The sequence below is a fragment of the Amphibalanus amphitrite genome, unplaced genomic scaffold, assembly GCF_019059575.1.
Source record: "Amphibalanus amphitrite isolate SeventyFive unplaced genomic scaffold, NRLGWU_Aamphi_draft 001416F_arrow, whole genome shotgun sequence".
NCBI lineage: Eukaryota > Metazoa > Arthropoda > Thecostraca > Balanomorpha > Balanidae > Amphibalanus > Amphibalanus amphitrite.
The window spans coordinates 105830-133068 of NW_024882909.1; the positions used below are offsets into that span (position 1 = coordinate 105830).

Here is a 27239-nt window from a genome sequence, read left to right on the forward strand (position 1 = left end):
CCGTCGCAGAGCAAAGGGAGTATGAAATTCAGTTTTTTTGTGGGTTCTTTCGCTAAGAAGTATTTTTCAATAATTAATGTGTGTTCTGTATGCAATATTGCTTTTGCAAGGACGTTGATTGTTTTTTATACTTTGATGGCTGATAAAGTTCGTATGCAATTTGTTAATAATGGAGGGGTTGGTGGGATGTCTAACTGGTCCGGGTGTATGGTTAGTAAGAGGTGGAAAGTGGGCTAGTTGCGGAGTTATTTGGAGTGGTTTATGGCTGGGTATGGTTTATTTCCAGTTAAAATATTAATTTGTTTTGGGAGGGGTAGGTTAAAAAAAAACTCATCGGTTACAACTCATCATTTACAAACTAGGGGTCTTATTGTTTTCTTCTCTTAGATCGCTGGACTTAGCCGTTCCACACTCTGTATGGGTGAATTCAGCTCATTTTTTCACGGGATAGCGGCTCCAAGTGCAGAACCTGGCCGGGTTACGTGTTGGGTGGCCACTGATGTGGGCCAGTGCGGTTCACCAATGATGTGGTGATGGTGTTGTGAGCGGTGGTTGAATTTGTAGAGTTGTCCGGTTATGCCTGGCTATGGTTGAACCTTGGTTCCCATGCAGGTAAACGGCTACTGGCATAAGGTTTGCCATGGTGAGCGCACCCCGTGAATGGCGGGCTCAGCTATAGTGGCGTGGCGCTGTCGGAGCGATGAGTTTTAATAGTAGTTTATGGCGCTTCACTGGTCAACGTCAATTGCGCTTAGGTTATTTGGGTAAATGGGGGTTAGGTATAAAAAATGTAGGTATATGAAATAAAAAAACTAAAAGAATTGTAAAGTAAAAATAAAAACAAACAAACAATATAAAAAACAATTTATTGATGGCGCTTCACTGGTCAACACCAAATGTTGCCCAGGATATTTAAGTAACTGGGGGGTTTACGTATTGCTCCGGTAGGTAGGTACTTGATCACCTTAGATGGAATTTGTTATACCTTTTTGCTTTTGCTTAGAACGCTGGACATTGGCATTCTACACTCCGTTTGAGTGGATTCAGCTCATTCTTCCAAGGGGTAGCAGCTCCAAGCGCGCGACCTGGCCGGCTTAGGTGTTGAGTGGCCACTGAGGTGGGCCGGTGTTAACCGGTGGTGTTGGTGTTGAGGGTTGGGAGTTGAGTTTGTAGAGTTGTCGTTGGTTATGCCTGGCTATGGTTGAAACGTGGTTCCCATACAGGACAACTGATACTGGCGTAGGGGTTGGCGTAGTGAGCGTACCCCTTGGGAGGTGAGCTGTTTTTGTGATGTATGGCCTTTTTCCAAGCGTTATATATTTTTTATTAATTTATTCGGAGGCGCGCTGTCAGGGGTCGCGCGCGGTTGCTGCTCGCGCTGTCGGCGTCACCGGGGGTCATTGAGTGGTTGGAATTTTAATTTTACCATACGATGTTACGAGTAATTTCTAACATTTTTATGATAGCAACCTGGTGTGTGTACTCAGGTTATGTACTCTTGTCACTCAGGACCTGCCTATGATTGGTTGGTGGGTGAGTTACTGTACCTTCTATGGGTGACATTGAGGCAGCTCGGCGTTTGGAGGCAGTAAACACCTCCAAAACGTGTCGAGCTAGAAAGCTACGGCAATTTTTACCCATATTGGCCTGTTTACAGCGTAGGGGCTGTCTGTATGCCGGTCTTTTGGTCCCTGATCAATCCGGAGCTTAGCGGGAAGGTAAGCTTGTTGCCCGTGGCGGGGGGATGCGGATACTATCAGATTTCAACAGCGTGTATTTTGGTATTCAGGTCGGGTAATTGCCCTAAACATTTGGAGAATCTTGGGATGCCCAATTCTACAGGTCCCGGGTGAAGCTCGCTAGTCTGCCCGGGGGTATCCCCTTCTACAACGACCCCGAGGCAGCTCGCTAGTCTGCCCGGGGATATCCTCTCCTACAACGGCCTCGGGGCAGCTCGTTAGTCTGCCCGGGGGTGCCCCTTCTACAACGGCCTCGGGGCAGCTCGCTAGTCTGCCCGGGGGTGTCCCCTTCTACAACGACCCCGGGGCAGCTCGCTAGTCTGCCCGGGGGGGGGGGGTGTCCCCTTCTACAACGGCCTCGGGGCAGCTCGCTAGTCTGCCCGGGGGTGTCCCCTTCTACGAACCCGGGACAGCTCGCTAGTCTGCCCGGGGGTGTCCCTTTCACAACGGCCTCGGGGCAGCTCGCTAGTCTGCCCGGGGGTGTCCCCTTCTACAAAGGCATCGGAGCAGCTCGCTAGTCTGCCCGGGGGTGTCCCTTTCTACAACGACCCCGGGGCAGCTCGCTAGTCTGCCCGGGGGTGTCCCCTTCTACGACCCCGGGACAGCTCGCTAGTCTGCCTGGGGGTGTCCTTCACAACGGCATCGGGGCAGCTCGCTAGTCTGCCCGGGGTGCCCCCTTCTACAACAGCCTCTGGGCAGCTCGATAGTCTGCCCGCGGGCGTCCCCTCCTACAACAGCCTCGGGTGTAGCTCGCTAGTCGCAAGTCTGCCCGTGGTAGTCCCCTTCTTCAACGGCCTCTGGGCAGCTCTCTAGTTTGCCGGGGATGTGTTTTTCTACAACGGCCTCGGGGCGGCTTGCTCGTCTGCTCGTTGGTGGCTGCCGCCAGGACGCCGGTAGCGCAGGCGTCATTCCGGCGGCTTTGAATGTGGATGCCGGCGGGCGTTGAGAGCTCTCCCCTTTTGCTGGTCGGCTATCTATGACCTGATTACCTATAGTTTCGTGGTCACTGTTTTAACCTTTGCAAAGTTTTAGGTAACATTCATGGTCGTTATCATTGCCACACATATCACAGGGATTAAGGTACACGTAACGGTAGCTGTGGCCTCTGTTGTCAGTTGCCTAACAACCGTTGGGTTACCATGCTTTTTTGGGGGGACGGCGCTAAAATAATAACAATAATAACAATAATAATGACAATAATAACAATAATAATGACAATAATAATAACAATAATAACAATAATAACAATAATAATTAACATTAGCAATAATAAAAGAAAAAAGCAGCTCGCTAGTCTGCCCGGGGAAGCCGTTTCTCACGGCCCCTGGTGCTGCTCGGGATGCTCCCTTCTTCCACCTTCTACAACGGCCGCGGGGCGGCTCGCTAGTCTACCCGTAGGTGGCTGCCGCTAGGAGCCCGGTAGCGCGGGTGTCCTTACGGCGGCTTAGAGCGCTGATTCCTGGAGCGGGCCGAGAGCCCTCCCCTTTTTTGCTGGGCGGCTGTCAACGACCTTCGTTGATACTGTTCTATAACCCCTTCCAAAGTTCTGGGAAAATTCATGGTCGCGCTGATAGGCATGTGCATTGTGCATAGGTTCAAGGTCAAGGAAAATACAGCTTCTGTTGTCAGATGCCTCAGAACTCATGGATGGTTGTTTTTTCGGCGGGTATATCGAGGGCCTTTAGTTGGTGGAGGCTATCATCGCAGTAGTGGCTAATGCTACTGGTTGTTAGTCCTGCTGCAAGGGCTTCGGTATAAATGCCGTAATATTGTTCTTCATTGGTGACCGCTGTATCGCTCACATTCATGTTGGCAGGTTTTAGGGGATCGTGGCGTTTCTGGTAAGCTTCGGGCCAGGTTGAGGAAATAATTACCTACCTTCAACCAAGCACGTATTTGAGGGGTTCCGCCACTGGTCTCGACACTGGCGGCGACTATAGGTCTTTTTGTGTTAATTTGTATCCCCCATTCGGTCTGCTGGTCTCGGGAAGGGGGTGTTTTATTTTGGCGCATTGGTGTCTGGGTGGATATATTGAATGGGTGGGGACACCATTGCGCCGCGCGGGGGGAGGGGTGGCGGCCCGTTGGCAGGGCAGTCTTGGTTGAGACATGTTTACTTGCTAGTATGTTTGTGTCGTGTTCATTGGGCTGAATATACCAATAGCCCCTTTTTGTACAGCTACAGTGTTTTCCTGGAGGGACTTGGTTGTGAGGTTTGCGCTGAGATTGGTAACGAATAGCATAGCTAATTGTTTCTATGTTTGCTGGCAGCTCGAAGGGGAAGCGGAAAATACGCCCGGTTATATATGACAAGATATAACCGGTTTTTCCGCGACACTACGAGCGTCTTCTCTGGGGCGGCCCCGGAGCCGGGCCGGCCTCGGCGAGCAGCGTTCGGCGGCAGGCGGGCGGCCGCCTGCGCCCCCGGGCGGCAAGGCCGCTAAGGCGGCGGCCTCCTCTGATTGGTGGAGCGACTCGTGTCACGTGACGGTGACGGCGCGGGGTTTGAGTGCATTTGCGCGGTCACTCTGTTCTAAGCCGCCCGGTCTGACGCAAGTCAGCAGTGTTCTCGCTCTGAAATGTTTTTGCGTTTCCCACCCACCCACCACCATTTTTGGTTTTTTTTTTTACACGCACCACACTCTTAAATAAAGATGGGTTTTTCCACAAAATGTGGTTTTTTTCCCCAACTAGGTCCCCCGGTTTTTTTCTAGTTAGGACTTTTTCCGGGGGAGGACACACACGACAGGGTTTCTAGTTTGGGTGGGGACACCATTGCGCCGCGCGGGGGGAGGGGTGGCGGCCCGTTGGCAGGGCAGTCTTGGTTGAGACATGTTTACTTGCTAGTATGTTTGTGTCGTGTTCATTTGGGCTGAATATACCAATAGCCCCTTTTTGTACAGCTACAGTGTTTTCCTGGAGGGACTTGGTTGTGAGGTTTGCGCTGAGATTGGTAACGAATAGCATAGCTAATTGTTTCTATGTTTGCTGGCAGCTCGAAGGGGAAGCGGAAAATAAGTTTATGAAAGAGACCTCATTTCACACCCACCCATGGCTTACGTTGCACGTAGTTAATTATACTCCAGCGCTTGTTCACCAGCCTTGAACAAAAGCTGCTGTTTCAAGCGATTGTGAATTTCAAGATTTGAGCAAAAAGTGCATGGAATATTTTGCTGGATAATGGATGAGACACAATATAAAATCATTGTTCCTTCTTGCGGACACATCATGTGCTATTCGGTCATTGCTAGTTGTTGGAGCTGGGCCATGCGCTCGCAAGCGGCACCGATCATGAACGGAATAGCCATTACTTGATGGCATTAGTGTTTTATCAACGAGAATGTTGAATGTTAAGAGGATCTTTTGCACATGTTTCTCAATTCAGGAACACGGTTATACATGTGTCCAGGTATTGCGGTCCGTGTCATTAGTATACGTTATCTGTAAGACTATTACAACGGCTACAATATTTTGTCTTTTGTTTGCTCGTTTTTATTCTTATTTTTGATTTCTTATCCGCTTAGTAACTGGCAAGCAAACAAATCAAAAAGACTCCCCAAATTTACAACATATTGCCACGTTATATCCCATGCCAATGACACATAGTAATCAAACCAACATTTCAGTCATTTCAGTCAACAAAGCCATTTCAGTTCCGCTGCGAACTCACCTGGCGAGTCCTCCTCCAACTCCCGAACGAGTTCTCGAAGCGCCGTTCTGGAGCGGTAGTCCTCGCGGTCCGCCGATCGGTCGGACCCGCTCGTGTCGTTCCCGACACCCTACTGACGGCAACATCCCAAGGAGGGACGGAGCGGCGACCGCCGACGCTCCTGACATCTATCGTCGGCTACGAGAACTACCGCAGAGGCGGGATCCAAAGCGGACGGGGCGGGGTGGGCAGATATGGGTAGATTTAGGATAGATTTAGCTGAAGCTAACAATGATCATCTTCCCTGCTTTGAGACGTGACGATTTTATGTTAAGAGGATGTGCAACTGTTGGCGAAAACCGTCTTACTAATCTGTCAGCCCAATAGAAAGGTGGGTAGGTTACAAGGTATACATGTAGGTAGGTAGGCTGTAGCCATAATTTAGCTGCTATACACTCACACTCTTTTCGTCATGTTTTCCTCCCAATAATTTCAAAGGAAGCCGGAAGGGCTTTTCAACGGTGCGAAGATCAGTTAAACAGAAAGAGCGGGAAAGATCGAGAGAGAGAGAGAGGCGAAGACAGATTAAAGGAGAGAGAGAGAGAGAGAGAGAGAGAGAGAGAGAGAGAGAGAGAGAGAGGGAGAGAGAGATAGAGTAAGAAAGAGAGAGATAGAGAAAGAGAGAGAGAGAAAGAGAAAGAGAAAGAGAAAGAGAAACAGAAAGAGAGAGAGAGAGAGAGAGAGAGAGAGAGAGAGAGAGAGAGAGAGAGAGAGAGAGAGAGAGAGAGAGAGAGGAGAGAGAGAGAGAGAGAGAGAGAGAGAGAGAGAGAGAGAGAGAGAGAGAGAGAGAGAGAGAGAGAGAGAGAGAGAGAGAGAGAGAGAGAGAGAGAGAGAGAGAGAGAGAGAGAGAGAGAGAGAGAGAGAGAGAGAGAGAGAGAGAGAGAGAGAGAGAGAGAGAGAGAGAGAGAGAGAGAGAGAGAGAGAGAGAGAGAGAGAGAGAGAGAGAGAGAGAGAGAGAGAGAGAGAGAGAGAGAGAGAGAGAGAGAGAGAGAGAGAGAGAGAGAGAGAGAGAGAGAGAGAGAGAGAGAGAGAGAGAGAGAGAGAGATAAAAAGGAGGGAGAGTATTGATAGAGGGAATAGGAAGATATATTATCTCCATTTCCTTAATACTCATGTATCGCTATGATTGACATCGTCGCGCAATAAGTCCCAATAAAACACCAGGCTTATCCATCCCACACATGACAGGACATTCATGAACATGCATCATAGTCAGTTCTCAAAAACATGCCTTCTAAGCGCCTCTGAGCTCCGCACGGCTATAAAGGTACGGCCAAGGCTATAGAACTCCTGAGCTCTGAGCGGTACGGCTCTGGTACGGCTCTGAGCTGATGCACTGTCTTGCTACTGCGTCTGCATAGGTTTCGACTTTGTGTCTATATGCTCAGGTACCACTCAAAAGAATTGTTCACGATGTACGCAGTGTGCAGAGCGGCATGTCAATATCATTATTAATTAGTACACAGATTTATGTAACATAGTGGAGACAAATTCAATGTTGAGTCGAGTGCCCAGTTACGTGTGCAGGTAGGAGGATTACCTCATCGAGATATTAAAGGGACTGAGGATGTGAACGTCAAATATTAGCACTTGAGATTGGTTTGCCTACCTTAACGTAAGAACAGTAAGTGACGAAATGAAACGTGTAATGATGGACAATATAATGTTAAAAGTCTAACATTGCAGTCTTATTCAGTAGTCACCACTGCCAATAAAAGCAAACAAAATTCATATATCGGCCAGAATAATTGACAATTGTATTAATAGCAAGACTGTTACATCTTGGAACGATAATGTTACATTCCAATGTATCTTGTTGATGTAAACTGCTTATATTGCCTACGGTAGACTTCTAGCATTGTCATTCATGTGTCTACATTGTTATGTTACAGAACAAAAATGTTACACGAACGAAAATCTTTCGCGCCTGTTTTTCATATCATTTTTCTCCAAACCAAATCTGACTCAAGTCTCGTCTGAGGCGATCGCCCGTACTCAGTAGGGAACGCGAAGTCTCCAAAGTTGATATGTCGTCTGCATACGAACCCAGCTCTCCATAGGCTGTTTGAGCTGGGTGGCGAGGAGTAAATAAAATAAAAATGATTGCCCCGACGATTGAGCCCTGGGGTAACATTCAGGGCTTTATCACAACAATAGCAGTCTGGCGCTGGTTTTTAAACAGTTCAAGAAAAGAGAAATAGAGAGCTAAAAAGCGAGAGAGAGAGAGAGAGAGAGGGAGAGAGAGAGAGAGAGAGAGAGAGAGAGAGAGAGAGAGAAACTGCAGTAGCCTCTGCAGTCAATGCCAGCAGATTGCGCCTAGATGGACACGACTGACACGGCAAGGCCCGAATATGACAACCGTCAGCCGCTCGTTGCATCCCCATTGCAGCAGACCTCCTAGGCCATTGACAGAGATATAGCAAACACAATAGAAAGTCACAGACTGCATCTGCAGGCACAATTGTTGTGTCGACCTCACTAAACGCCCCACTTTTCTTCCGGTCACGCCCACACTAACGGCCTAAAGTTCCACTGGAAGGTGTCACGAGACCGCCCGGCATTTTCTCCGTAGAGTGATGGCCTCTCCTGAGGATTAAATGGTCCTCATGGGGACAAACAGGGAGCTCCATATGTTATCCACAAGGGCACAGGGACTTGGATCGACACACGGTCGATCTCGTGATGATCACATTGTCAGAAGTGTGTTCAGAACTCCGATCAGATGGGTTGAAATGACTGAGTAGTTGGGGAGGCATTGAAATGACTGAGTGGGGAGATGGAATGAATGATGATGCCGTCTCAGACAGCATCGCGAGGCTCATGCTGGAGAGCACTTTGAGTCGAGATTTAGGTCACTATGTCACTCACGATGCGACTAATGCCTCCACAGAAACAACTTTTGGGATGCGCCTCATAAATTTCTATGACCTTTCTGCTTTTGCATTCTAGTTTACTTATTTCAGCGCTTTGAGTGGTGGCGTCTACTTGAATCTTGATCTTGAGTAATCAATCTGGAAACAACTCGCAGGCGTCCCAAAAGTACAGCGTTTGGTGTTGGTGTCTTAGCAACAAGTTGTCGGTCATTTACCTTCTCGAAATAAGATCGTCGGCGGGTTCACTAACCCCTATTACAATAATAAATCGTGGACGATCACCACTGACATGCATTCTCGTTTCATAAATCCTTCATCCAACTGCTAGATAGCTCTCGGGCTGTCGCCGCGTGAAGTGACAAAGCAGCAGCCAATGTTTCAGAGGGCAACAGCCGTCACATCCCGGCGATACATTTTGATAATCATCAAGCTACGCATTTCGTATTCAGGGTGAGTCGTGCGACCGTCTCCGTGCTTGGCAACTCTTCTTGTCGTGGTAGCCACCACCCTATTCGTTAACTATGAATACAGGCCCGGATAGGATGATTAAAAGCTCGACACATGTTGTATCCAATGCCGACCCAAAAGCAAGTACTTCCCAGCCGACGCGACGGTCACGTGGCTTCATTTACTCTGACGGACGTCACGTGCCACAACTTCTGGGTCTTCGGCATTTTGGAGGATACGCGAGCTCGGAGAGTGTTCAAAACAGGTTCTTACTGCCCGTGCAGACTCGGATGTCGAATAAACTTAAGCACATCTTCCTTGATTTAGTAGATGAAGGCAGAGGAGATCGAGGAGATTAGGGGAGAGAAGAGGAGTAGAGAGTTGAGGAGAGGGTGAGAGGGAAATTGCTCAGTGAGATTATTACATGAGATGAGAGGATATGACAAATAGTTCATGCCATTATTGAAGAAGATAATGTTTCTTTCGTGGGTAATCATCGACAGGATTGAGATAGAAGAAGGTCTGAAGAAGGTGCGACGCTGCGACTGTTTCTATTTTTCCAGCAAGCTTCAGCAGCTTGATTACACATATTCGAAAAATTGTAACGAACTAACTCCGCTCTGGATCTCAGTGGCATTTTGGAATTCATCCAACCATTCGATAAGAGCGACGCACCAAAATGATTCACAAACGCCTTCCAGTACCACTTGGCACCGCTCAGGTACGGCTTTGATCTACGACCAAGCGAGATTTCAAAGGAGACAAAGCGACTGAACTGTAGGTGCTCTGTTATGATGTTGATAAATATGACCTTTGATTAGAGCAGGACTGAACTAGCTGATCGTGAAATCGGGACAGGGATGAAATGCCGCTAGCTGACCGTGAAATCAGGATAAAGCTGAAATGACAATTGAAGTGACCAGACCATGCACATTGCACAGCTGTCATTTTAGACGGTGAGGACAATAGCTATATAATAGCTCAACCCTGAAAAGACGTGAGGGCATTTAATGTATATATAGATTATTGCTGTGTGACTTGAAACAGCAAGCTATAGAAAATTCCAGTTAAGAATTCACACAGTTATCGCGCTGTAGCGCGGATACTGATTTTATGAAAATCGTGCTGAATTCGATCGGAAACCCATTTCTGCACCCGTTTTTTCGTTCCTGCATGAAATAAATAGACATTTTGAAGAATAAAAAATACATGCGATGTAGTTCAAATAAATTCATACACCCAGATTAACAGCAAATATACTTCGAATGCCTGGTCGTATCTGACCATTTCTGACTCACAATGTCATTTTATTTCACTCCTAGTTAATAGTGATCATGTAATTTCCATACCAGTCAGATTGAAGATTCTGATGATGCCGAGTTTTCTTAATGGACCAGCTATATGCGCTATCCAGTATTCGTCATATCCTGAGTACCCAATATGCATTTACAATTCAGTATCTCATTAACACTGTCCCGGGCATAAAAAACTCATCAACAATAACTCGTAATATGTTCCGCTCTCGTCAAATAAGCTCTGAAAATTAGCAAAGTGAGAATGAAGGAAATCCCAACATCATTATAACTTGCTAATTACACCTTGTCGTGATTGGGGGAGTGTTTTGACTACACCAACAGCCCCTGAGGTGAGCCGATAATAAAAGGTATGTTGCTGTCTAATCTAATGGAGTTTTTTTGGCAGTCATTGTGGCTTTGATACTGGCTGATGCAATGTTTTTAGAACGATCACGTCTAAAAACTCTAGTCATATAAAAGAAGTCTGTTTTTAGCATACGACCAGCTATTTTAGCATACTTAAGACTTCAGAGTATGTATATACACAGGGGCTCCGCCACGGTTTTGGGATTGGGGGGGTCCGACCGAAAACACAAAACCTCGCTGGCGGATCCAGGGTGGGCATTTTGGGCAAATTCATCCTCCCCCTGCAGCTCCCGAAGATGATGAAAAATTGCCGTTTTTTCTATAGCTCAAAGAAAACTTAATAATTTTATCGGGATAATTTTGCTTTGAGCCGAAAAACCAAGGCTCAATTTGCACAAAAAATCGAAAACCGAGAAGCGGAGCCCATTGTCACCGACATGGTGGCCTCTCAAATCAACGTTTTTGAGCAATGGAGGCCGCTGTTGCGCGCTCCAAGGGCGGTGTTAGCCATCAGACAGCGCATTAGGCTCTCAGTGACTGGCATGCGCTTCAGCTTGGGAACTCAGGGACCTTCATAGGCGCTCAGATATCTATGTAGGCTCTTAGCTGCCAGTGCCGGGTCCTCCAAGGCCGTAGTTAAAGGAAAGCGCATGGCTTTAGGAGTCGTTGAAGGGATTTAAAAGCCCTGCCTTCATACATATAGCAGTATGGAGTCCTTGATGACATTCAATCTCTGTGATCAGCGAGTGACCTACATCGACCTGAAAATGGATATCAAGAATCAAAGGTCAGGTTATGCAGGGGATCCTGTAAGAGTTGTGATTTGTAGACGTATCTCTACCGACCTGCATTCAGAGTCCTGTGCAGATTATCGCAGATTACCTCAGAATGGTGTGAGGCTGCTTAGACTAGTACGGTGCTTGAAAGACCGGCCTAACCCCCTTCCCCCAACACTATCGGTTGACCTCACATGGAAAAAGGATTCTCAGATCGCTTTGAAGCTCTGTTGGGGCGGGTATTGTGTCTAGGTGTTCTGCAAACTGGACCTCTCTCACGAAATTATAGCCGAATTCTAGCATGCTGAGCTAATCCTATAGCAATCTTAAACGCATTCATTTTAATAACAAAATGGCAGAATAATGACACTCCCGTACCTACTAGGTCGGCGAGAGTTGAGCGCTTCGTGTGTCACATTTTTAGGGATCTGTACATTTCTAGATCTTAAATTCCTTAGCTTTGCGACTGTCAACACTGCACATTCTAAATTATTCAACACATTCTGTGAACGATTTAGTCATTCTTACGCGAAAACAAGCTTATAGGTATTTGGAATATTGGGGGGTACTGTACCCCCCAGGTAAATTATTGAGGGGGTCCGGACCCCCGCGTACCCCCCTGTGGCGGAGCCCCTGTATATACATATGTAAACAGTTTCGAGTTTGTTTCGTAAGCAATGTAAAATTCCAAATAATAAATGAAAATAAAATCATATAAAAGCACCCAAACAGAACCTTTGCAAATGACAGCATATTCTGTTTACTTTTCAGCATTTTTTTCTTGTCTTAATAAAAATCAGATAAGTATCGATATTGCCCTTAACGTCACCGGAGCTTTCGACAACAATTATGTTCATATTTATAACCCTATATAATCCTAGGGCCCGGCAAATCTATCAAGAAATGAAATAGCTGGCCTCCACCATCCTTTTGGATCCGACTGATAAAAATTCATAGGAAGGGGACAGATCTCCGGATTCATTTTGTCATATTTATACACAACTCTGGACTCTGGCCATAGCAAGTCTTTTTTCTCTTTCTCCTTCATCTGCAAGGATTGTCGTCTTTCTGCTGTGCAGCTTTTTCCATGCGTTGATCTCCCGTTTTATGCTTCATTGGGATGATTTCAATGCTAGATTCGGTGGATGATTTCGTGCTCATATGGGTAAACGCCAAACGGGCTTAAAAAAGATAATGGGAAGGCCTCGGTTTGGTGAGTGACGCAGACACCGACCTGAGAGATCAGTGTAAAACTAACTAAAAACACTTAGCTGTATAGTAATATTGTTCTGAGATATACCCTTCACCCCGTGACGGCCTACACTCTGTCGGCCTCCAGTTCCCGTTTACAAAGGCAGTGTCACACACACATCCCAAGGGCATTATAAAAAACGACAACATAGTGAATCATTCGCCTCCATAGTGCGTCCCGTGGACCTCTACTTCACCTACGGGTGTGCCCTTAGGAACCGAGAGACTAACCATAACAATAAGCCTTAGATCGAGAACGTGAAACGCCGCTGCCAGCGGTCAAACTTGGTGAAGAACTTGACGTGGTCTACCGCGGAGCGCTCTTATACGATGCTGTAGCGGAGGAGATTGTCTTTATTTTAGAGTAGGTAGGTAACCCCCGGAAGGATCGTAGAAAGCTGAAGATGCGCAGGAGCAGACATCCTCCGAGCTAGGCAGGGGCGTAGCCAGGATTTCCTCAAGGGGTGTTCTAAACCTACAAGGGCCCAAGGTAACCCCCCTCAAAAATTAAAAAGTCGTCGGATTTCATGCACTATTTTTGGAGGGGGCCCAAATAAGTTGAAAAAAAAAAAAATTATTTATAAAAATGAAAAAAATGTTAGAACTGAGGGGGCAAGCAGTCCATGGGCCCTTGCCAGATAGGCCCACGAATAGCCTCATAGAGTCGCTCAGCCGGTTCAGAAGGCCGACTGAGGGTCTCGTAGGTCGGATGAGGGTCCTTCAGACCGTCAAAGGCCGCTTCAGGCCATGAGAGCCTCAGACCAATCGGGGGCCCCTCAGACCGATCGGGGGCCCCTCAGACCGACAGAGGGCCCTCTCGGTCCAAAAAGGGCCCCTCACGCAAGTTGCGGTTCCTTTACACTTCGACAGAGGACCCTTCAGAATTCAGATGTTAGTCAGAGTCCCATCATGAGCTCGCCTCAGAGTCAAAGGGCAACTCGACGCGTTCAGAGGGCCCGTCGGTAGATAAGAGGGCCCCGTCCAGCGACCGGGGGCCCTTTCATGCGCTCAGAGGATTTTACTGTAGCTCAGAAGGCCCACGTCAATCAATCAGGGGCCTCTTCATGCGTTCAGAGGGCCCTCTCGTGTATTCAGAGGGCCTTTCTGTAGTTCAGAGGGCCCTTGTCAAGCGATCAGGGGCCCTTAATGCAATTGGAGGGTTTTCCTGTGGCTCAGAGCCAGAGGGCACCCGTCAAGCGATCAGGCGGCCCCTTCATGGCTTCAAAGGGCCCTCTCGTGTAGCAAGAGGGCCTTTCTTTAGTTTAGAGGGCCCCCGTCAAGCTATCAGGGGCCCTTCACTAGCTCTGAAGAGGGCCCCTCGAACTTCAACCAAACTATAAGAAATACATATTAAATAAAATTGAAAAGAGGCCCATCAAAAATAAAGTGAGTGAAGTCCGCCCTAATAATTGGATAGGGTGTATGTACGTAGGTAAAGCCCACATTCATGTGTGGTCACCCATTTGAAACAGCCCATCCCGGAACTTTTGAAACTACGAAGGGCTCTGCCGTCAGCTTCGGGGATAGGGGCCAATGGAAGGCCCAAGGGGGGTCCCTAGGGACCATAGGGACCCCCCTTCGCTACGCCACTGGAGCTAGGTGATATTGCAATTACTAATTATGACGCCAAATAAATAATTAAATAAATAAATAAATAACTAAATGAATAAATGAATAAAAAGTAATGGCTCGTGGATTGTGATTAACGTTTCATCGGTTAAAAACTAGTTCTCCCATTTCTTCCACAGTCTTCGTCTCGTGACTCGTCTGACATTGTTTTTGGCTATGACATCGCCACTTGATACAGCTAGTGGCGCATTTGGTGTCAAGTCTCAAGTGTCAAATAAACAGTGTCGCGCAGCTATGATGCCCTTACATCGAGCTCTCCGCCGATCATTATGAACTTTTATGTCATTCTAATCAGTGCAGCGGCTGCACAAATCACAGCATCCCTCAGCTATCGTCCATCACCTATAACTTGAACTTCAGTTACCTATATATTTAGCCGAATGTTTGCAACATTTTGTATCAATAAATAATATCTACGTTATCGTACCTATAGCCTTTCTGCAGTTCCTGATCCAATCAACGGCGGCGTCGGCGGCAAAGAAAACGGCCATATGATAAAACAGAAACTCAACAAACCGTACTTTTCCTCTAGACGGAATCATTAGATTACAAATGGGTCTACAATGCTGCTCTCAGCACATCTCTCCGCGTCATCAAAGTCCGTAAATTGGACGGAACTGCAGACCTCGCTCGGTTGAGTGGCGACAATTGCTAACTGAGGTAGCTAATGGTCTTCCACGGCTAGCTTACGGGTTAAAATCTCATCCTCGGCTAGCTTCGTGTCCTCCTCGGGGCACTCTTTGATCCCGCTCAGCGCCCTGCCGATGATAATCAATGATGAATGGTCTTAGTATAGCTGCCATACTACTGCTGCCATACTGCTGCCATACTATGACAGCAGTGCGTACCTACATGTATGGTTGGTTGGTTAGTCAGTTTCATGTAACTTGTTAGGTATTCGAGTGAGGTGTAGCCCTCGCGCTCTTATATGGCCTTGCTCGGACTTATAGGAGGAGGGTGGGTCGATCGAACGGACCCCTCCCCCTCGTTTTTTGCAATTACCTAACTCGCGCAAGAAGCGGCCGATCGCGACCAAAAACTAGAAATAAATAAAATAGCCGCTGATGTTAAAATGAAAGCTAACGCCCAGCCAAAAATTTGGTTCGGTTCAAGTCCGTCTTGTCCCGGCAACTCCGACTTGGGCCGAGGTAAACGGAACGCCGTCAGAGCCGGGGTTTGGATCGCCTATGGCGATATTCCGGTCAGCCAGCCTTTGCCGTAACGCTCCCGAGTTGGTATAATTGCGGACCGCCAAGCCTGGCTTAAGTCCGGCTCCCTGCCACGGCTCAAGTCCGGCTGTCGTAGCTGTTCTGGCTTACTGTGGCTGAAGTACGGTTGAGGACTTGAGGTACGGCACGGTTGATGCGGTATAAGTCCGGCTGTGGTGCGGGCGAGCTCCGTGATCGTGTGTCAGCTCCAGTAGAGCCCCAGACCTTGTCCGTGCTTTAGCTAGAGCAAATGCCTTAGGCGGAGCTAGCCAGAGTAAAACCAGCTACGGCCCAGACCGACTTTGCCTGGCTGGGCATAACGGATAGTGACGAACGACCAGAGCAAAACGACTATAGTAAGACCATATATCTATGGTACCTAGGCAATTATGTATGACCGTAGGAAAACTGTATTTTCCTATGTATGACCATATAAGTTATAGGGGAATAGGTATACCTCATATTATAGGCATACCTACTTATAGGTCATAAGCTGACGATCAATGACAGAGTCACAGACCAAGTGTTTTCCGTAGTGCACTTGCCTTGCGAGTTGCGGATGACCGAGGAAGCCTGGGGACAAATAAACCGGAAACGAGTGGAGGGAAGTCACTCTGAGGGAATGGACTCTATGTAGTGGAGGAATGGGCGACTTCTTCACTCTGTGCCACAATTTTGAAGAGCAGTGCTCACTTATGGACAACATAGACGGCGGAACGGGGGGAGGGGGCACCGGGGCACCGTGCCCCCTCATTAACCCTATGGGCGTATGGAAAGAATGGGACCAAAAGTAGCCAGTGCCCCCCCCCCCTTTCATTGAAGGTGCTCCACCGCCACTGATGGACAATAGGCCATAGGATGATGTTGATATTGTGTTAAAAAACCCTATCTAGGATTGTGAATCTGCCGTCGGTCGGTAATTACGAAAAAGGTGCATCAGTCCAATCCAGAAAGTGCTGCATTTTAGAGACCATTGACACCAAGCTTTGTAATAAAGCAGCCTTGACGAAATTTGGCGCGGCATAAGCTACGCGATTTTCCCGCGTTTCTACTTTCTCGCTTTTGTTTGGCTTCAGCCATATTTGCGGCATTTGGGAGCTCTATAGTCTTGGGCATTTGTTGGTTGCAAGCCATCTATAGAGCTTTGTAATTTGGTGGGTTGCGGGTTTTGTGGAGATTGCTGCAGGGGAATGACGTGGATCTTTATAATGTAACGGAGCTTACGACTGCTGGAATATTGTGCAGTGATCTATAGCTCAGTTTTGTGAAACATAAGCTTGTCTTTTCTTGAAATCTCGGTAAGTTCCCTGTGACCCCACTTGCACTGTCCATGGACTTCACTCGTTATGTTTCAAGTTCTCTTCCAGTTGCCTCATGCTAGAATAGCAAAGTTTGTTTATACTAACTTTAGGATTAGCTACTATTACTTGTGTTTGCATTTGTGTGCTTCGTGTAGGCTGAGGCCACACTTCACTCGTGAGGGGTGTTAACGGGCACCACAAACTGCTGAGCGCGGTGTGTGCGGTGGGGGTAGGGGATGGGGCAAGAATCTTGGGGATGGGTAGGTGGTTCTGACATCACAGCTGCTTGCAGTGGACAGTCCGCTGTGGCCAGTCCCGACTCCCGACCGGCCACAGCGGTCACTGGTGTGCAGTGACGGAAGGCTGATGTAGGAACGCAGTGGGCGGAGCTTAGAGGCTGCGTGCGGTGGCGGTCTGACCGCACACAGGGCCCGTGAACAGCCCTCCGGGGACAATAAGTCATTGATCCTGTAGAATGGATGATAAGCAGCACCAGCAATGGCTGAAGTTCAGCGGAAGAAAACTATTAGTAAATTTGAAGCAGTCTTAAAATATTTCAGCCCATAGATTTGTTCCCTTTGACTCTCTGAACTTCCTTTGTTCAGAGCTGATGACTCTGACGTGCATATGCCAACATTAGGATCATTGCAATTGTACATGCTACCAAATTCAGCTTTGAAATGCCTTGAGTAGAATAGTGCAGTCTTCACAAGATTGGGCCTGATAGGACTCACCGAGCCAAATCTGTCAGCCTTGGGATAGGCTGCTGGTAGAGGGCATGGAAAACCCCAACCATAACACAGGCCACAGTTCAGTCACTTTTTTGGGAGAATGCTGTGAGCCTGTTGGCACTTCTCAGCTTCTGCTTGTTGAAATTCATTGGGGGTGTGTGGTGCACAATATGAGGCCAAGAATCCAAATGACAAGCATCTTTCATGCAAGCATCTTTCATACAAGCATCTTTCATGCAAGCATCTTTCATACAAGCATCTTTCATACAAGCATCTTTCATGCAAGCATCTTTCATACAAGCATCTTCCATATTATGGAAGACTTCTCACTGCTGGAGCATACTAATCAAAAGCTGATGCCAATGTGATCCGTGCCAATACCAAACAGTGCTAGAATCAAGGGATAAGCCAGGGAACTGGTAGCTGGTTATAATCTGCTACCTAATAGAAAAGCAGTGAATCTACTATCTTTGGGTGGGTAATAGGCTGGCAATATAAGGTGTTTTTAACGTGTGCCTCTGTTCTTGTCCTGCCTCAGACCTCCCTTAGTACATGCTAGTCCTTAGTTTCATAGTCCCTTGACAAGACACAGAGACAGACATGGAGGTGGTGTTGCCATTTATGTGCGTGACAATCTCCCTGTCAAAAGACTCGTAGAACTTGAATCCCCTGGTGTAGAGTGGATTTGGTGTCTTATTAAAATAAACCAGATATCCCTTATTATATGTTCAATTTATGTACCACCAAACCAGACATCAGACAACTATTCCTCAATCCTTGATAAAATGTCAGAAAGTGTTGCCCTAGCAAGAATATATTCTCCAAACAATATAATAATTACAGGGGATTACAATGGAGGCAACACATTTCTCGATCAGAGATTTTCAACCCATAGCCCAATATCACCCTACGAGATTGCCCTCCATGACGAAATTTCTTCTTCCAACCTTGAACAACTCATAAATGAACCCACTCGGTATATGGAAACAAGCAAAATTGCAAATTTGAGGGATCTTATAGTAATATCTAACGAACTGATGGTTGAAGATTCTGGACTTCTTTCTCCCTTCTCCAATATCGATCACATACCTGTATACGTTTCAATAAATATAGAACGTCCTCCAAATATCAGCAAAACAATACAATTCTGGGACTACAGACAAACTGACACTGACAAGCTCACTAGACTCTTGATGGACACTGATTGGGACAGACTTCTTGACTGTGACATAGACACTGCAACTGAAAACGTAACTGAAGCCCTTCTAACTGCAGCTAAAGCCTCAATCCCAGTCAAGACATTTACTACCAAATTCAACAACAAGCCATGGTTTAACATTGAGCTCAAACGCCAAATCAGAAAACGTGACAGATTGTTCAAAATTGCAAAAAGACATGACACTCCTGAGGACTGGCAAAGGTGGAGGACTCAACGAAACCTAACAACAGAGACAAATCAACGACTAAAAGACATGCACATCCAATCAGAGGTTACTAAGCTATTTGACCAGAAACAAAATCCACGCACGTACCATAGGATTTTAAAGGGACTGATAGGGAAAAAAGACACTCATACTATGCCACCTCTCATTGATCAAGACGGAACGCCAATTACGAATGACTATGACAAGGCCACAATTTTAAATGACCATTTTGCAAAACAGACCCGACTTGACACACGTGACCTTAACGTACCTCACATTAATCCTCCACCACCCAATACTCCCCAGCTTGCGGAGGTCCAGGTGACCGAGCTCGAGGTTCTCAAAATTCTAAATTCCTTAGATGCAAACAAAGCATCAGGTCCCGACAAAATCCCAAACAAACTACTCAAAATGTGTGCACTTTTATTAGCAAACCCCCTCTGTAAACTATTTAACAAATCTCTGCAAGTAGGCAACTTTCCCCTTTCTTGGAAAAAAGCTTGCGTAACACCCATATTCAAACGTAAAGGTTCCAGTTCCGACCCAATCAATTATCGACCTATCAGCCTTCTACCGAACATTTCAAAAATTCTTGAAAAATTGGTTTTCAATAAAATATATGAACATCTTTCAGAGCATGATCTTTTGACTGAAAAACAAAGCGGCTATAGGCCAAGCCATAGCACGCACATCCAACTTGTCTATCTATCGCATCAACTATATTCAGCATTAAACGAAAACAAGGACTTCACAGCCATCTTCCTGGATATTTCAAAGTACTTTGATAAAATTTGGCACGAAGGACTCATTGAAAAATGCGAAATTCAATACAACATCTCAGGGAACTTATTGGCATGGCTAAAATCTTACCTTAAACACCGGAGTCAGGTTGTTCGAGTTGAATCTAGCATTTCGGCATCACAAGAAATACAGGCTGGCTGCCCCCAGGGCTCGGTCCTTGGACCTCTGCTCGCTTTGATGTACTTAAATGACCTTTCCGACCGAACAGAAAACGAAGCACTATTTTACGCGGACGACACTTCACTATATTTAGCACATCCACCACACAGCCAGCAACATGAACAATCACTACAAAGAGACCTTGACTTAATACGACAGTACGGATTAGACTGGGCCATAACATTTAATGCTGACAAGACGGTACGACAAACCTTTACCAACAGACTAGAAAATGACAACTTAACACTTTATTTCGATGGAAAACAACTGACTCCAGTTACTCAACATAGACATCTTGGACTTAACCTTTCCACTGACCTACATTTCCACCAGCATATTAATTACGTAATAAAGACAGTCAACTCTCTTCTAGGGCCAATTTACCCAGTTGCCAAATTTTTATCCAGAACAACTCTCAACGAAATATATACCATGTACATTAGACCACATTTTGATTATTGTGACATTGTGTTTGACGGCAACATCACCTCACACGACATAATGCGACTCCAGATATTACAAAATCGATGTGCAAGACTTGTGACCGGAGGGCTGTTCACGGGCCCTGTGTGCGGTCGGACCGCACACAGCCTCCAAGCTCCGCCCACTGCGTCCCTACGTCATCCTTCCGTCACCGCACACAGCAAACGCTGTGGCCGGTCGGGACTGGCCACAGCGGACCGTCCACCGCACGCAGCCGTGACGTCAGAGCCACCTACCCATCCCCTACCCCCACGCCTGCTGGACGCACCGCACACAGCGCACGCAGCAGTGTGCGGTGCCCGTGAACACCCCTCGGGGCCTTATTTCGAACACCGACTGACGCACTTCTCAAAGACTTGGGGTGGGAACGACTAGAGACGAGGAGACAAATTCACAAGTTACTATTCTTTCATCGTCTTTACTACAACTACCCCCCTCTTCCCTCATACCTCACAAATATTCTGACAGACACAAGACAAGACGCCACAGGACTTCGACTGCGCAACGCACGACTCCTATCGCTCCCGCCCACCCGTCTAACCTCTTTCCGCAGATCCTACATCCCTGCCACCATCCGACAATGGAACCTTCTTCCCGAATCGCTTCGAGACACCCGATCTCCCCGCGATTTCTCTCGTCAAGTCTGGCAGCGATATGGGGCACCAGAGCCACCAGCACTTCACTCATTTGGCACCAAGACACTCAACACACAACACACACGACTACGTGTCGGCCTAGCTACACTCAACGCACATCTCTTCACACTCCAACTAACTCCAACTCCAGCGTGTTCCTGTGGCTACAAACACGAAGACACAGCACACTACTTGCTCTGGTGCCCCCTTTACACAAACCACAGGCAAATACTCTTTAACGCCGTTCGACCAATCGTTCCAAATTTTGACAACTTACCAAGTAGACAGAAGCTTAACATTCTTCTATATGGAAACGACCTTTCTGAAACCCAGGGCACACTTGTTGCTCTCCACATTCACTCATACATCGCACACTCACGCCGGTTTAACACCCAACACTAGGTAACCCACTCACACCCAAGCACGCTGGCCTAGCTGCTGTCGCTCGGGCCCGGGCGCCTTGACCCGGTTCGTTTGTTGCTCGGAGGGTTGCTGGCGGGGCTAGCGTCGTCTGGCCTCAGGTATTGGTTAGGTTAGCATTGTCAATTTTATGTTCTTCTTCGGAGAGGCGCTTTAATTTAAGCGATGCTTTTGCGCCGATCCCTTATTTGCTCTGTACATTTATTTGATCCTTGTTTACTAAAATACACTGGAATGGAATGGAATGGAATAGTATTTTTCAATGCCCTGTTTACAAAAATCTGTTCATTCAGCCTCCTCTGGTCTGCTTTATGCTATGGAGCTCACCTGCTGCCATCTTTTTTTCTGTTCCTTGCTCTTCTCAAGGAGATGGATTTCAAGATTAGGCTAAAATTGGAAAAGGTCACGTTTAAAACAACAAGGATAACAGTGTTTATATGGTATTTTAAACAGTGTTTGTATGGTAAAAATGCAAGGAAGGGGAGATGAGGCTGCTACATTTTCTGAATGGTATTTGAATTTTCCTTTGTTATTGTTTTTACCCTCCAAGTACCTAATGTTTATTGATGATTGTATTTTGTAACTCATCTTGGTGCTGCACAAATTATCTAAGGCAGGCAGAGCTGATTTTCTGTAAGAAGTTGTGCCATGGTGGTTCAAAAACTACTCATTTCTCTTTTTTTCAAAGCTGATATGGGAGGAAGTCCAACAGATCCATATAGGTGCATATCCATAGGTCCATAGGTCCAATACCTAGATGCATTGCAATTGGTGTTCACCTCACCATATGCAGTGCCTCTACTTGACCACCTAACAACTATATGAGCGGTGGATGTGAAATGGCCATTTCAGTCATCAAACAATCAAACAACCATACAACAATAGCTATTCATCTTCATAAATTAACCCATCCTTCTATGTCCATTCTCTAAGGGAATAAAATTATTGGAATAAAATATTAATTTGTTGATATAATAAACTACGGATTGTAATAGATTTACCGTTTATATGTTTCCAAATATAACCTTATGTTCAATGATTGTGAAATGCAAATGGTTCCAAAATTAATTACAAAATGAATATATTTCGGACACTGTCCTTCTTCAGTTCAGAATTGCAAATTAATTCATTTAGTCACAACAGCGCCAGAATATGTCGATAACAGCTAAGTTAGGAAGTCTCACATTGGTAAATTCTCGCGCAAAATAGACAACCATCTTACAGTTGAAATGTTCACAAGGTACCCTTTCATATAAATATAATACATGTGTCCACAATTTACACATTAATTCATCCCTATCATCTATCAATCACTAGACCACAAGCATCTAGTCGTCTATTCAACCATCGAGCCATGCAATCAGTCAAACATCCAACCATCCATGTACTCACACATCACTCAGCTATAGATAATTAGACAATCAAGTCATCAAAGGCCACCATCTTACATCAAAGAGCATAAGTACTTTACCATTATGCTCTTTACCATTATAAGTACTTTACCATTATGCTCTGAGTGATGTGTGAGTACATGGATGGTTGGATGTTTGACTGATTGCATGGCTCGATGGTTGAATAGACGACTAGATGCTTGTGGTCTAGTGATTGATAGATGATAGGGATGAATTAATGTGTAAATTGTGGACACATGTATTATATTTATATTTATATTTATATTTATATGAAAGGGTACCTTGTGAACATTTCAACTGTAAGATGGTTGTCTATTTTGCGCGAGAATTTACCAATGTGAGACTTCCTAACTTAGCTGTTATCGACATATTCTGGCGCTGTTGTGACTAAATGATTTAATTTGCAATTCTGAACTGAAGAAGGACAGTGTCCGAAATATATTCATTTTGTAATTAATTTTGGAACCATTTGCATTTCGCAATCATTGAACATAAGGTTATATTTGGAAACATATATATGTCATAATGCTGTTCATACAAGTACTTCGCCATTTACTAGATTTACCGTTAACAAATTGTCTTGTTGCAGCCGCCGCGCCGCGCGATGACGGGCGGCCAGAAGTTCTGTCTGCGCTGGGACGGCTTCAAGTCGCGGCTGTCGTCAGTGTTTGACGAACTGCGCCGGGAGGAAGAGCTGCTGGACGTGACACTCTGCTGCGATGGCGGACACGCCGTCAAGGCCCACCAGATCCTGCTGTCGGCCAGCAGTCCCAGCCTCCGCCAGCTGCTCAAGGTGGGTGGAGGATGCGCCCGGTGCGCGCAAGCGCCCATGCACTCTGTTCGATCCAACTGTCTGTTTTTTGTTTTTGTTTTCTTCCTGGTGTCAGTGTCAACCCTCGCCCGTATTGGCCTTTTTCTAACGTATAGGGGAGGGGGCGGGGGGAGGGTCTGTTGACCCGCCCTGCTGTTCGGCCCCTGTTCTAGCTAGAGCTTCGCGGAAAAAGAGGGTATTGTGAGTGACGCGAGGAAGGCTATTATACCCAAATTAAAGGTCCCAGGTCATTGGCTGACCTTCCAGGTCAGGTCAATGACTCAAAAGTCGGGAAATTCGGGACCTGCTAGAGCATCGTGAAGTGAGGTTATGATGGGGGTTTTCAGGGTCCCGGTTACGAACTTCTTGTTAGTTTTAACAAGCATGATGTATTAATGCGTTTTGGTTTGTTCGGGTCAGGTCAGCTGGTCAGTTCAACCAGTAGGCTTCCCGCTGGCTACTTATAGTCAACCTCCAATGGCGACTTCGGGACATGTTACGTGGGCACCAAAACTACTTCATAAATGTTCAGATAGGTAGGTGGTAAATTCTAAATCAGCTCCAACAACTACCCTGGAAACATGTAAATTTCGAAATAGTGAACCAAGGTAATCTAAGGTCACTGACCTTGACCGTCCCTCATGTGACCTTGACTCCCACCATAATGCATGGGGCAAACATCATTGCACATGTTGGAACGCTTACCACCACAAAAAGACCGAAAACGCGCGGATAATGTGTGCCGACATACGCTGGATCGCGATTCCGGCCAAACATTGTCTCGAAAAGTATTTCACAGCCCACAGGTCAAAGGTTATTTGGGTCAGGGTCATATAATTTTCAGGATAGGTGTAAAAAAGATCAATTCGAGGGTACCCACTGAAAGTTTCGTCGCGATTGGTGACTTTCTGTGCGAGCTCCGTTTGACCCCTTCCCCCTCCCTCTATAAGTGTGGGGTTAAGTTTGTCTGTAAGAATTGCTGTCCATTAACCCGGCAGTTGCTGGGGTATTTCGCCACCCACCGTTTGCTGGGGGGGGGGGGGCGTTAAACGCCCCCAGCCGATAACTCGAGAACCAATAGGCGCAGCGAAACGCACGAGGCGGCAAACGAAAGAGGGCGACGAGACGCTTCAGATGAGTACTTTAAAGTTGAATTTTGAGGTCACAGGTCGGGTCAAGGTCAGGTCAAACACCTGAAATCGGGCTTTCAGTAGCATGGACTTCAGGACTTCGCAATGGGCGTCTCTCGTCATAAACTCTGTCAAAACGGTGCACAATCCATCATATACAGGGTGTCCCATAAGTTCGTTCTCACATTTTATTTGCATGTGCAACAGAGTACTTTGCGTTTCGATATATTTATGACCCCTCAATGTGCTCCCCATTTAATAGGCAAACACATGAACACATGCTGCGGCATGCCAACCGGCATGTTTGGCTGCATAGCAGGCTTAAAGTTAACCCAGACTGACTTGACATGCGCCGTGAGCTCCTCGAGGCTGGAACAGCGCTACGCTTCGACGAGCCTAAATTTCAGCATAACCAACAATTTTTTATGAAATTTTGATCCGATGAGGTGCCTGGCATGTGGTCTTGCCACAAACGCCTGTCACAGTCTCCTTCCACCGCTTTTAAGCTTTGCTTGGCCTGTGCACTGATGCACTGTCTTGCCTGAAGATGGGCCTACGACCTCTCGGATGCCATTTTCTCCTCTATAAATGTGTTCATACTCGCGGTTCGAGTTCAGCTTGAGGGCTGAAACTCCTCCTAGATTTTCTTGGAAAAGCATTATGCTTCCCAAAGCTGTTTCTGGGACACCAATCGCAACCTGGTCAGCGTCTGGACGCCTATAACCCCACAATACCGTGATCTTGGCCTTTCGCATAGGAACATAACGGGACGAAACGGAGGCCTCCTCCTTCGCCCTTATGGGGTTGTTTTCGGGTTTGGACGGGTGTTTCATGTCGAACGTGGACTAGTTAGTCCAGATGACCTGGTTGATGTCCTCAGCCCTTTAGTTTTTTTAGCCTCAGGCATAACGAAACTCATGTTTGGCCATTTTAAGACGTTTTTGACTGTTTTGAGCCCTCCGGTAAGCAAAGCTTAAGTCACCTTGAGTTATGTACCCCGTAAGAATAATTTTAGACAGCTGGTAATCCATCCTGAAAAGTCTGCTTACCAACTTTCTAACCCTTTGACCTTTTTGATGGCCACTTTGGCGCCACACAGTTTTGGCCACATGGCTCACTCCTGAGAGCTGACAAAAAAGAGGATAAACTTGCAATGATTGACTCCCGACAAATCATCGGTGTCACTTGCTGACTGTGCGTCCAGTTAGCGATGGACATTGTCTACAGACTGGTAGGCCTCAATCACCCTCAATCGTCGCGAATGGTCACGTGCTGACTAAATACCGAGACGTACCCGTATTGGAGACCTCTATGTTGCGGCGTTAGCCGTCTGTGTAGGAAACGGGCTCTCTAGCAAAAACTATTTTGTCTACAGAAATAAGTTACTGTGGAGCATATTTCTACCAGCCATGGCAACCATGTAAGCTCAGTAACGAACCAATTTCAGCGTGTCTTTAAGCAAGAGAGACTAAAAACGTAAAATTTAGGTGAGAACGAACTTATGGGACACCCTGTAAGGCCTACAAGAGTGTCAGCTCCATGTAGGGGTCAGTCAAGCATAGGTCAGGGTCAAGGTCAGGTCAACCGGGTAGGCACATATCCCCGAAAATCAAAACTGATATTCGCAGCCTGTGGCACATGTTTTATGGGTAATTTGGGGCGTAGAACACGATGGTCACATTCATTTTATCATATGTGTACGTGTTTGGCTCAAAAAGTTAGATTTAAGAAATGCATGTATCATGGTCGTGAAGTAGTCACGAGAAATTGCCAAGATTCAGTTCAAGATTTTGGAAAATGTGGAACGATAATCAATAATCAGAGACAGCCATTTGATTCTTCATGGTATTGGCAGTCTAATGGCTTTTACAGCATGTCTGTATGTCTATTCTGTGATTTTATATGATTTTTTGAACATATGCCGTTTTTGGTCGAAAACTCAGAAATCATGACGTCACTAAAACCTCGATATCTCAAAAAATTTTCGACCGATTTTTTTTGAAACTTTGTCACAAAACTTCAATCAATTCCCTACAGGTACCCAAAATTTGGCGCGCCGTTTTTATGCTATGGCCCGGCGAAAAAAGTGGGGGCGTTTAACGCCCCCCCCCCCCAACAACTCGCGGGTTAAAACATCGTTGAAATCATCCATTTACCCAATATGTCTCAGGCGCGGATACAAGGGGGGGGGGCATGGGGGCCATGGCCCCCCCCCTTGGCCGATTTTTTCAAAAATAAAATAAAAAGTTAAAAAGTTAAAAAGCTGAAAAGGGGGTCTCCTGAAAATAAAGTGGCCGAAATCCGATGAGTTTTTTTTAACCTACCCACTTAGTTATTTCTTAGAAGACTAGCTGAGAACTTGGAGGTCTCTTATACTCACAGAGATGACCACTTTTACAGGGCCTCCTAACCTGCACAGAGGGCCTCCAAGCCTGCACAGATGTTAAGATGTTGCCTGAACAGCTAGATAAGCTCAATAGACGCAGTTTTTTTTTTTGGGGGGGGGCCAACAAGTGGGAAGATGGGGCCTCCAACAGGTGGGATTATGGGGGGGGGGGCCTCCTGGTTTCTAATGGCCCCTCCCTTGGAGATTTTCTGGATCCGCCCCTGATATGTCTAGAAATCAAAACTGCTCTCCC

General features: G+C 46.5%; 2 protein-coding genes across 8 annotated transcripts in view; one reads left to right on the forward strand and one right to left on the reverse strand.

The window, feature by feature from the left end:
• The window catches only part of LOC122372897 (substance-P receptor-like), an 89157-nt gene extending 83636 nt beyond the window's left edge, over positions 1-5521 (reverse strand). Inside the window, exon 1 of the mRNA XM_043350569.1 lies at positions 5410-5521. The gene's annotated coding sequence lies outside the window, so the exon portion shown is untranslated. The remainder of the gene's footprint in view (positions 1-5409) is intronic.
• A 10752-nt stretch (positions 5522-16273) lies between these two features.
• Positions 16274-27239, forward strand: part of LOC122372898 (protein bric-a-brac 2-like) — a 42696-nt gene continuing 31730 nt past the window's right edge. For 2 of the 7 annotated variants that reach the window (XR_006254943.1, XM_043350575.1), the window contains exons 1-2: positions 16298-16591; positions 23249-23452. Coding sequence is in view for 5 of the 7 variants with exons in the window: in XM_043350575.1 (XP_043206510.1) it covers positions 23264-23452 (189 nt within the window). In the remaining 2 variants the exon portion in view is untranslated. Of the gene's footprint in view, positions 16592-23248; positions 23453-27239 lie in introns of all 7 variants that reach the window. The other 5 variants (XM_043350572.1, XM_043350571.1, XM_043350573.1 and 2 more) reach the window with 5 other exon arrangements.